This window comes from Cololabis saira, chromosome 1 (assembly GCF_033807715.1).
Source record: "Cololabis saira isolate AMF1-May2022 chromosome 1, fColSai1.1, whole genome shotgun sequence".
NCBI classification, from domain to species: Eukaryota; Metazoa; Chordata; class Actinopteri; order Beloniformes; family Belonidae; genus Cololabis; species Cololabis saira.
Window position 1 is genome coordinate 9,810,578 of NC_084587.1, and position 12,546 is coordinate 9,823,123.

General features: G+C 35.8%; 1 protein-coding gene across 4 annotated transcripts in view; it reads left to right on the plus strand.

The window, feature by feature from the left end:
• Positions 1-12,546, plus strand: part of clockb (clock circadian regulator b) — a 57,913-nt gene that overhangs the window by 6,451 nt on the left and 38,916 nt on the right. For all 4 annotated transcript variants that reach the window (XM_061735696.1, XM_061735786.1, XM_061735873.1 and 1 more), the window contains exons 2-12: positions 321-405; positions 3,525-3,677; positions 5,220-5,308; positions 5,756-5,815; positions 5,909-6,057; positions 7,967-8,058; positions 8,171-8,260; positions 9,075-9,195; positions 9,915-10,028; positions 10,329-10,447; positions 10,531-10,613. In XM_061735696.1, coding sequence (XP_061591680.1) covers positions 5,292-5,308; positions 5,756-5,815; positions 5,909-6,057; positions 7,967-8,058; positions 8,171-8,260; positions 9,075-9,195; positions 9,915-10,028; positions 10,329-10,447; positions 10,531-10,613 — 845 coding nt within the window. In that variant the 5' untranslated portion in view covers positions 321-405; positions 3,525-3,677; positions 5,220-5,291. The remainder of the gene's footprint in view (positions 1-320; positions 406-3,524; positions 3,678-5,219; positions 5,309-5,755; positions 5,816-5,908; positions 6,058-7,966; positions 8,059-8,170; positions 8,261-9,074; positions 9,196-9,914; positions 10,029-10,328; positions 10,448-10,530; positions 10,614-12,546) is intronic.

Sequence of the window (12,546 nt, forward strand, 5' to 3'; positions counted from 1 at the left end):
GTGTCAGAAGATTGCAAACACTTGATTATGACTTTTAGGTAATTGTGACAGCCGATAGAACGAATATCAGCTCTGTAATTTTACATATTTAGGAATAGTATAAAGTATATAACACAGATGTCATTGAACTCCACAACCCCCTGTTCCAATGTGACATGTACTCTGTTCATACTGATGAAATTATCCGTTTATTACTGCACATACATGTTGTACATTCCTAATACCATATTGCCGTTCTGGGCCCGTCAGCAGTTTATGTGCATGTTAAACATATTCAGCATATCATGTGATGGAATGAGTCAGGGGTTTTTGTGTTGCAGGTCAGGTGTGGTGTGAACGTTTCTCACGCCCCGGAAGGCTGGGATCTAAAACGGCTAGTGGTGCCTACCTTGGACATTCCAGCGGGTACGTTTTAAAAAAAAAAAAAGACCTCCTGATTTCATAGGCTCAGATTTATTAAGCTTCCCAAATTAATTATTGGTCCTGTATCATAAATTGTTCCAAGCTTGCCTTTTTTTTTTTTTTTTTTTTTTTTTGCTGCAAGAAGGGATATATAAGCATGAAGCAGATTATCTGTTCAGTTCCAGTTTTCAATTTCACACAAGAGCTGTCTTTGTCTTATTTTTTTAAAGACACTACAGTTACAGAAAAAAAGGAAAAACTGCGTGTGTGCCTGAAGTGACTACCGTATCAATGCTTTAGGCCACCTGAGTATGAAAATACGCCTTTCAGCGAACAGGTCATGGGTGTGTTTCTCGTACCACAGAAGTTTGCATTCAACTAACATCGTACGATGCATCGTTAAACTACGGAACAGCCCAGAAGTTCGTACTTTGTACATTTGTTGGTTTGAAGCACCACAGTCAGAGTGATGATGTTTCCAGATGTGTTTTTATTTGAATGGCAGCGATAAAATTCACTGAAATGATGATAGGTTTACTTGTTAAGTTATTCACATCATAATCACATTCCAACCACCACAACAATATTTACTAATGAAATCACATCTTACAACTAAAACAGGTTTAAAGTTGAACAAATATGTAACATCAATGTTGCCCTAAGACTAACTGGCATTGGGGCAGTAGTAGTCTGCACATAAACGAGTAAAATAGACATAACATTTCAGTAACAATGTTACTCTAGTAATATCCGTCTGTAGATGTGTTTGTTTTTACTCTATAAGCGTCGATCATTACCTGTCTGGTTTCTCCAGGCGTCACCGCGGTGGCCGGTTGATCACTTGACATGGTTGCGCGTGTTTGAGACCCGTGTGGGTAACCTTTTTCTTTTCGTTGATGCAACTCGCAGTGGTTCATTATTGTGGCTCAAAGATTAGTCTTTTGTCTGTGTTTGTTTTCAATCGAGATTTTGAGAGTATGCTTTAATGCATACTCGTAATCGTAAAGGGAATGTATAATTTTAGCTTTATTTTCTTTTTTTTAAGCTTTACTGTTTTTTTCTGTTTTGCCTTTTTTCCCCATAAAAATAATATTATTAATACATAATAAGTAGAACGATTCTCACCACAAGACACGCTCACAAATTGGTCCATATTTCCTCTATTTTCCAACATCTTGCAACACATATTAGCTGATACATTGAGGTTCACAATAATAACTTATGTTATTCCTGTTTAACTGTAGTATGTTCAATGTAAAACAAAATTAAGAGGTTTATTTATTAATTCGTATTTGTCAGGTGAGCTATTTTGCTTAGAATAGCCATAATAAGATGTATTTAACATCAAACATTGCCCACTTATCTTGTTTTATCAAACTCTTATTTATTTATACCTATATATGTTAATATAATTTTGAATTAGCATTGCCACCGAGAATGTCCTCTATTATCGATGTCTCAACCATAAACTAAGCATCTAACTGGAGATCAACACAACTTAACGAGGGTGTTTGTGAATGTTCGTTCCAACGATGTTTTTGAGAAGCGATCATACTTCTAATGATACTTCTTCGTATGTCATCTCCATCGTTTCAACTGTGGTTTGTGCTTGTAACATACCTGTTTGGTTAGTTAATGACGTGGTTTGCAACGATGGTTTTGGGAAACGCACCCCAGATTTGTGATCAGGGTCCATTTATCAAACTTCCACAGTTTTGTATGTCTTTTAACGCATTCACATTAAATATTGAAGGTTTTTTTGAGTTTTCGATGCAAGTAAAGTTACTTTGTGGACACTGGTTGGTGATGCTTTGAGATGAGAATATTTTAGCAACAACTAACAGCAACTGGAGCTTTGAAAAAATTACCGGTAAGCTTGTTGTATTCGTCATGTACCCGTCTACAAAGCAGTCAGACTGGTGTTCACCTTTTGTTGACTATAAATTGGTTAATGTTACACATTTCTACGGATGATGTAAAACATAGATTCAGTTTTGAATTTCTCATGCATTCACAATGCCAAACTTTTGTAATTTATATGTTTTAATGAATTGTTGGAGACTTATTTTGTTAGGGCACAGTTTTGTTGGTTCAACCCGTCATTGTACAGTACAAATGCTTCCTCTCATGCTGGGAAAGCTTTGACTGAACCAGAAGTTAAAAGGAGCCTCTAAAAATACCTCTACCAACTACAGTTTGCTGCATTTCCTGTTATTGTAGGTATGAAGGCTTCTTCATTAATCGTGAGACTTAAGAAGCTGTTCCTGTGGTCCTAAGGCACCTCATGTTACACTTTTCTTCTTTTTTTTTTTACAGGCTTTGCATGTTTTTATTTGTGCCTTTTGAAAATACCCACCGTGAAACAGAGATGGATGTTTTATGTGTCTCATTCAGCACCGTCTTTGTCCCGATCGCCACTCCCCGTCCCCAGTCGTTAAAGCTTGCTCAGATTCCTGTTTTTCTCAACTGATTGAAGCACACATCAGTGTCTGAGTTAGTGTTGCATTTAGTTAAAAGATAATATATTACCAAGGTATTAAACATGAAATTATTTTTTTTTTTTGTCACTTTGTCTTTATTGGATTTTCAAGTTATTACAAATGCACATTTTTACCAAATTACAAAAATGATCTGTATATTCAACGTGCAACAAAAAAAAAAAAAAAAAAAGTAGAAAAACATGAACATAAACTTGTGGGTTAGCACATTAATAATATATCAAAAAAAAAGAAAAGAGAGAGAAAAAAAAAAGAGGTCCGCATCCTTATGCCTTCTCTAGATAAAATGTCCACTTTTGCCATCTCTTCTCAAATAGCCCTTCCCTCAGACCCAGGATAAAAACATGAAATTATTGAGACTGAAAGATGGAAATAATACAGTTGGTACATCAACCAGTCAGAAAAAAGCGCTGCAACCTCCTTATTTATGGTTGTTTTAAAAATGGTGAAAATCATAATTTATTTGCTGTAATCTCAAATAAACTTCACAAAAAGTTACATTTTCCTTGAAGAAGTGAGTTTTCTCCTACAATCTCCAGGGTGACCATCAATAGCTGTTATTATTGTACATCCAGACTTACCTGTTGAGATCCTGAAGCCCTTGTGCTGTGGTTTTTCTTGCAGGTTTGATTGACCGCCACCTGTTTCCTGTGGGCTGTTACTGTCTCCAGACCCCAATGACCTCATCACCGACTTTGACCATTGATCCCAAACCCTTTCTATAACCCCTGAGAAAACAAGGAACACAAGTTGGGCCTGTGCAGAAGCTGCAGTGGGGTGAGACATAGCTTTAATGTTTTACTGACCTCAAGTATGAGACGTTATTAAAATAGATTCGTCACAGCGGGCTTGTTGACATGAAATAGTAGGTAAACACGGGTGTATCTGCTGTAATTAAAGGGAGGGAAATTATGGAGAAAATAAAATTAGCATGTTGTCTAAATTGGCTATTGGATTAAAAATACTTTCCTCCTATATTGTCTGGGGTTTCCTAAGTAAGAAAACGATGTCTCTCAGTGATCTGCTAACATTTCCAGGGTAGTGTGACATCAAAGACCCAAACCACCAATTTTAAGACACACATCCTGTACAGTACAGGACTGTCTCAGAAAATTAGAATATTGTGATAAAGTCCTTTATTTTCTGTAATGCAATTAAAAAAACAAAAATGTCATACATTCTGGATTCATTACAAATCAACTGAAATATTGCAAGCCTTTTATTATTTTAATATTGCTGATTATGGCTTACAGTTTAAGATTAAGATTCCCAGAATATTCTAATTTTTTGAGATAGGATATTTGAGTTTTCTTAAGCTGTAAGCCATGATCAACAATATTAAAATAATAAAAGGCTTGCAATATTTCAGGTGATTTGTAATGAATCCAGAATGTATGACATTTTAGCATTACAGAAAATAAAGGACTTTATCACAATATTCTAATTTTCTGAGACAGTCCTGTACATGAGGAAGTGGAGTCTGTATCTAAAACAAACACAAATAGAACCTTTTGTTAATAACAGTAAAGCTCTGGCCTTACTGACAAAAGGCCTTAATAACATGAATAATGATAATTATAATTGTTAGTCTTGGCCTGCTCTGATTGGACGGTGGTTTGTCGTCCTGCTTTATAATATAGATGTATTGTTTTTCTTGTGTATGTACATGTGTTTATGCAGTTGGATATTTGTTAGTTTAAAGTAAACACATTAAGACTTAACCTTATTTAAAAAAACATTGAAAAGAAGGATGATTTCTTTATATCAAATTAATGAGTGGTGATGCTTGCTATGTTGAGTTGTGTATTTATTTAATTAGTGATTTGATTTGATTTTTTAAGGATGAAGGTAACATGTAGACTGTTTATTTTTTTATTTTTAATTTTATTTTTAATTTTTTTTTATTTCTTGAGGAAATTTTGTTATCCCCATGGAGGCAATTTGTTTTACTGTCAGTCTTTTCTCTTACTTCTTGCTTTCAATTCATTGCTTTAATTAATCTTTTTGAGGGTAGGCAAATAATAAGCTTTGCTTCAGCCTACACCTTTTTCGGTCTAGATGGTATTTGTATATTGGAAATTTTTTTGTAATGTTTTCTTTGAACAGTGTATTAGTTTTCTTGTTGTCATTTTTATTCTTTTTTTTTTTTTTAGTGATGTCATGACCGAAATAAACTAAACTGAAAAAAAAAAGACTTGAGAATCTTGAAAATACTATTTTATTCATCATCAAACACAAACATAAAGGGACTTTGTTACTACTGTACTTGCATCTGAATGGCAGTGTAAAGCCTAACAGCTGTTTGTTTCTTCTGTCCAGGTGTTCTTCCAAATGCCTACCTCACGCCTCAAGAACAAATCACTGCAGCCACAGCCCTGATCCGCAGCCACCATGACATCGAGTATAGGGTATGCAGGGGCACGCACGCACTCACACGCTCGCAGTATCTAAAGATGTCACACGCTTGATATCCATTATACATGCATAGACACACAATCTCCACACGTTTGCACAAATAACGCCGTAAAGGTTAAACGCTTATGTTGAACTTGTGTTTTATAATGATTCAACTATTTTGACTGTTCTTAATTGAAGCGAAAACACACCGTCTTACTAATGCTCTTAACCGTCTTGGCACGCGTAACACATTCTCTTCGTTCCCTCTGTCTCCATTTTTTTTTTGCGTGACCCAAAAATAAACCAGCGGCTGGCGCGTATAGTAGGAATCTTCTCATTAGCCGTCGTCCGTCATCTGCTATTATTATCAATGCATATCTGTTTTCAAGCTGCCAAGGAGCTTGCACCCACAGCAACGCGCTAAACGGCCAGTGTTTTTTTTTTTCCCTCTCTTGTAGAGATGATTGTAGCATCTTTGATGGGTTGATGGAAGAAGATGAGAAGGACAAGGCCAAACGGTAAGCGGGATGAAAAGATGAACACGCTGAGGTGATGATGTTTATGGATGAAAAAAAACATTCAGAATCTTTTAAATGTGTTTTGCTTTGCAGTGTGTCCCGTAACAAGTCGGAGAAGAAACGGAGAGATCAGTTCAATGTCCTCATCAAGGAACTTGGCACCATGTTGCCGGGCAACACCAGGAAGATGGACAAGTCCACCATCCTGCAGAAAAGCATCGACTTCCTGTGTAAACACAAAGGTCAGCACTTTTTTTTTTGTGTCATTCTCACCTCACTGCATGTGATTTTTGTGGAACACCTGGCTGGATAGATATCTATTGATCTATTTTTAGATATATCATTTACTTTTATACTTGTGTTTACTCTCTGCAGTAGATCATTTTACTATACGTTGTTTTAGGCCTGTTTGGAAAAAATCGATTTCCCAATTCTAAATCGATTCTCATATTAATTCCTAAAAATCGATTCATATGTCTAAAGATCGATTTTTTCAAATTTTTTTTTTCTTTTATTTATTTATGTATTTTTTTTTTTTTCATCATTACATTACAACTTTTGGTTATTTTTTTGTTTATCCCCAAAAAAGTAATGTTTTGTTGGACACGAGAATAACTGGTGCCATGTTTTTGCCTTTAAATATGTTTAAAGGTATGAAAACATTAAAGTGTTCAGTTATAATTGCATAAATTGTCTATATTTCATTACTTTATACACTGTCTTGGGGTTACATTTGCAAAAAATGCTAAAAACCAAATTCTCAAAAATTAAAAACCAAAATAGACCGAAAATGGAACAAATAAAAACGGAATGTGGGAAAAATTAAAACCGATTTCATCCGTCTCTGTTTCCTCCCTGGATCTGTTTGTAAATTCTGACCCACAATGTTTCTGAAAGCAGTTCTATCAGCATTCTGGGAGCTGATTGGTCCTTACAGCATCATTAGCTGCCAATACTTGGTGTTTAATCTCAATATAATACTAGTATTCATATTTTGCATAACTACAGTCATATAATTCATGCAACAACTCAAAAAACAGTTTTAATAACACTAACCCAAATTGATATCGGAATCGAATCGAATCGGATCGAATCAAATCTTGATAATCGATTCTGAATCTTAAGAATCGGAATCAAATTGATTCTTGACATTTGAATCGATCCCCAGCCCTACGTTGTGCTTAGTGATGTTTTTAGAAAAATGTAATCACGTAAATTTAAATGATTTGTCTTTTCTGGTATCGTATCTGGGCTAATAACCATTTACATCCCAGTTCTTATCACTGCTGCACAAGCTGTTGGAGGATCAACTGCCACTGACATGGCACGTTGTGTGATCCAGTTTACTGTTAAACTATCTTGTTTTAACTGTCGCTCGTTCTTTGTCACCCAATCATTTTAGTTTAATTTATTTGCACATAAAAAAGTATACAACTGCCAAAAATTCAGACAAACAGTATGTAGAAAAAAAGGAAACAACAACAAAAAAAAAAGAAATACAATGTAACAGAAAAAAATGTGCAGGAGGAACCAAAAAAACCCTTAAGGGCTTGTCGAGTGGTCCTCCTATAAGGAAACAAACAATATCTACAGAGATATGTAAAACATAGGACAACTAAGGAGAATAAGCTAAATTACTAGAAAAACAGGAATCTGATGAGGATGTGCAGAAAAGTTTTGGAAATTAGTTAAGTTTTGCTAAGCTGGGTTTGCAAAAAAGTTGTGATTTGTTTTTTGAAATTATTTGTGCTCAAGCATTCTCTAATATGGCGTGGTAAGGTGTTCCAATAAAGAGGAACCTCTGAACCTAACTGAAAATTGGGAAAAAGTACTCCTGAAAAAGGTGGGATGGAGATTGTTTGCAGACCTAGTATTAAAGTGATGAATTTGGGAATTGAATTGAAATAAAGAATGAAAAAAGGTTGGAAGTAGCTTGTGGATGGATTGATAGACAAAAAGACAAATCTGAAAAACATTTACTGCAGAAATATGGAGAATACTAACGGATTGGAACAATGGGGGGGATCTAGTAAGTCTATTAGAGAATGTAATCATTTTGATAAAACAAAAATAATTTCTTCCTCCTGTTATTTTCTGCAAGGCCTTAAATGTTGGTGAAAGCGTTGTAACGTTTTCCCCTTCGTTCTTCAGAGATCGCAGCCCAGTCAGAGTCGAGTGAGATCAGACAGGACTGGAAGCCTCCGTTCCTCAGCAACGAGGAGTTCACTCAGCTCATGCTGGAGGTCAGTCTCACAAATTGTGTTTCATTCTCTCTCTTTCTTTCTTTTTTTTTGTGTTTTTCTTGCTCTATACTTGTAGATCGACTTTAACACTGTTCTTCTTTTTTTCAATCAGGCTTTGGATGGGTTCTTCATAGCAATAATGACCGATGGGAACATTCTCTATGTCTCTGAGAGTGTCACCTCGTTACTAGAGCACCTTCCAGTAAGTAACACCGGATCTTTCTGTTGTTCATTATGTATTACTTTCCCAGTGTGCAGCAAAACAGGCTTCCACCGGATATGCTTGTGTGTGTGGTAGGGCTGGGCGATATATCGAGATTTTAATATATATCGATATATTTTCAAACGCGATATGGTACGAGACAATATCGTTTATATCGATTTAAAAATGTTTTTTTTGTTTTTTTCTATGATTTTGATATAGCTTATTTTGTGACAAATTGACTTGAATGTTTTATTTGAGATTTGCACAAATGTTTTGTTATTTGCACAACTGTCAACCTCAGTGGAAAAGTCTGCCTGTTACTGTTTACATTGTATTAATTGCACAGTGTATTTTAATTTAATTGTTATGCAGGAAAGGGATATTTGTTTTATTTTATTCAAGAAGCATTTTTTTTTCTATATATGCAGGCAGTTTATTTTTATTTCATTTGTTTTATACATTTTCATATTGTGCAGACCTCTGTTAATAAAGGAACCTGTGTGACATTTGGCACGAGGCTTTGTATTAAAACTGACTGTTTTTTTAAGGGTTTGCCTCAGAAAAAAAATGAAGCTAACAGAGATGCTATGCTATAATGCTTTGGGGGAAACCCCAATTATGGCACAGAAAAAATATCGATATATATCGAGTATCGCCATTCAGCTAGAAAATATCGGGATATGACTTTTGGTCCATATCGCCCAGCCCTAGTGTGTGGTTAAAGTCAGTCAAGTCAGGATGACCCCTGAGCTGAAGAGACGGTTTTTTTCTTCTTCTTCTGTATTTTCATGCATGAACGTGTGTTTTCCAGGCAGACTTGGTGGACCAGAATCTGTTGAACTTCCTTCCAGTTGGGGAACACTCCGAAGTATACAAGTCTCTATCGACACACCCCACCGATACAGAGGGCCTGAATGCAGATTACATGAAGAGTCAGTAACAGCATACAGTTTTATAAACCTCCAGCTCGTTTCAGATGACTCAGTTATGCTGCGTTCTGTATCCTGTGGGGAACTGCTTTGGTCTGTTTGACCTTGATATTGGAAGTAAAGCAGAAACAAACATAATACGACCTAAAAACCCACATACGATGTACAGTTTCTAGCGCCGCCTTCGTGCGTTTGCACATGAATCATCCGGATGTTCAGTCAGCTCTTTGGGAATCCCTGTAATGTCAGAATTGAGCTTAAATATGTCAACAGTTGAAAAGTTTTGTGCTAGATTGCAATCAAAGGAAGAATTTTGTGTCTTGTCGGATGAAAAATGTCTTCAGTGACGATTATTTGTCTACATGTCGTGCAACCCTAATCAAGCTCATCTATAAATACAAATTTCCTCATAAACTGCACATCTATTATCTTATTTCTTTCCAAACATTATATGGTTGCAGCAGAATCTTACTTTCTGTACAGAGATGCATTCCCCTACAGTGAACTTGAGTGTTAGTCATACGTTGGTTTGAGTTACACGCAGAAGAGCAGTTAAAGAGCTGCTATTAATCCTGAATATAGCAACAAAACAGAGCCGTGTGTTATTACCACCTCTATTTTTGTAATGGCACTCGGACTACATTGTCATCATTTTGTACAAGTGAGCAATGTTTTGACAAGATCCAGCTGTAATTTAGTTTTTTTTTTCTTCTCTCATCCAGCTAAAAATCACTTGGAGTTCTGCTGTCATATGCTGCGAGGGTCCATCGACCCCAAAGAAACTCCCGTCTACGAGTATGTTAAGTTCATCGGCAATTTCAAGTCCCTCAATAATGGTATGTAACTAGTCACGTGTTTATTGCATGGGTTTAGATGTTTTTTGCTCCTTTTTATTATTATACGAATACAAAACCCTAAAAAACATTGTGTTTTCGTTGTGTTTTTATGTGGATGTTAAAAGTAAAGGTTATTTTTAGCTGATTACGCCATTGACTTTTTCTAAAGCCTCAACAACATCTCGACCAGTGATCCCGGCAGTACTCGTGCCATGTTCTATATTCAGAAACACTCCGAGCTGTGATATACAGTACGTTAAGTAGGTCACAGAATAAACAACTGTGTTCTTGATTGTGCAGTTCCCAACATAGCGAGGAACGGCCTCGCAGGCGTTCTGCAGCGATCGCTGCAGCCCGCATTCGATGACCAGGTGTGCTTCGTAGCCACCGTTCGCTTGGCCAAACCGCAATTTATCAAGGTATTTAATGAGAGAACGTCTCTTTTTAAGCCATTTTATGGAACGTGATCTCCTCTCTAAATGTTCTTGCTTTCTATTTGTAGGAAATGTGTACAGTAGAGGAGCCCAATGAAGAATTCACTTCCAGGCACAGTCTGGAATGGAAATTCCTGTTCTTAGATCACAGGTAAGCCCTCATTTAGGTGGATTTGAGTGGGTATTAGTCCTTAAGAAACTACCATATGCTCCCGTACGCATTCACCTTTCTCACATTTATTTGTCAAAGGGAGGGGTTTTTCTCTAAAGCTTTACTCGTGCTTACAGGGTCTTAGAGACTTCATGTAACCCCAGTTACTAATTCCTCTTTTACATTCACGACTACACACGTCTGCTACTTTATGGTTTTGATCTAATGTCGATTAGTAAATAAACATTGGACCTTGGATTCTACAATGTAGTTTCTACGAAGAAGAAGATGAACATGACTCATTTAATGTGTAAAGTTTGCAGAGGTGTCAAAAGTATTCACTAGGGCTGTTCGATTTTGCCCAAAAATAAAATCTCGATTTTTTTCTCTCAAAATCCGATTTTCGATTACGATTACGATTATTTTGTGAATTGACAAAAGGCAAAGAAATTATTTCAAATATGCTGTTTTTTTATTGAACATTTGCCCCATTGGGCTTTAAGTGCAAACTTTGCTCTTATTAAACCAAAAATGAATGAATAAAGTGCAAAACTCTGTAAAATAAGTTGAAAAAAAGTTTTAAAAAATATAATAAAATATAAAGTTTTATCTCTGGAAAAAAAAAAATCAGCAAATCAGCACTTGCAAACATACAGTAAGTTATATTTCCAATTAGATAAAACAAGACATTTTCTAATTAAACTAAACTGGGTCTTTGCATGCTAAATAATAATGCAACCCATGAAGGAGGTAAAGGTGTGTAATGTCAGTCATTACATTTGCTATTCACATTTGCAAGTTTTTTGCAAGGAATACGAGCCGGTCTACCGCATCTGGCTTGAGGGATGCCCGGTGGCATGTTACAACGCCCCCTCCTACACTAAAGAGCCTCTCCGATGGGGCACTTGTCGCAGGTATTGAGAGGTATTTCCATCAATCATTAATATGTGTGCAGACAAGGTTAAAAAAAAAAAAAATTATATATATATTTTTTTTTTGAAAAATCGATTTTACGATTTTCACATTTTAACATCGTTCTAATTACATAATCGCGATTACGATTTAAAATCGATTAATCAAACAGCCCTAGTATTCACATTCATTACTCACGTAAAAGTATAGATACTAGAGTTTAAAAATACTCCTGTAGAAGTTTAAGTATCAACTCAAGTTTTTTACTCAAGTAAAAGTATAAAAGTACTGGTTTCAAAACTACTTAAAGTATAAAAGTAAAAGTAATGTAAGGGGGAAAAAAGCCATTAAGGACAAGAGCCATTGAAAATGAATGAATCTTATAGTATAATGCAAATATATTAAAGAACCATATATGTGTACTATTGAGCATTAACATGTGTTTCAGAGAGCAGGAGATATGATGACTAGTTGCCTATAAGTATTGTAATGGTGCAAAAAGTCAAACTTCAGAGGCATGTTATCATTTATCCTAACCTTTATTGGAATGTACATCCAAGTTTAGTTGCAGGAATCTGAGGGAACGGATGTAAGAACAAAACTGGACAAGAACATCTGTTGTGACCATTTGTAGACAAGAAAAAAGTTCATAGAAAAAGAAGTTTGTTCAAAAGTTTCAAAGTTCAAAAATCAAAACTTACAAAGGGCCACAAATGCACCAGGTCGGTTTGGCTTACTCAGGCAGATAAAAAATCCAGTTTTTAGACAAGATCCAGTTTAAGATTATTTATTTTCCAACAGCAAACAAACATGCTTCAAACATGCTGCCTCTCTGCTCTGTCTTGCTGCCTCAGGTAAAAAAAACATTTTCCCTCCCAGTGCATTACCTGTCTGACACACCTGGGCTGCATTACCTTGCCCTCAATTCAATGATTGAACTGCTTAGCGCCCCCTAGTGTTGACCCATAAATGAACAATAATAAACAAACCAAATAAACTAATGAAATAGCTCCTACAACAT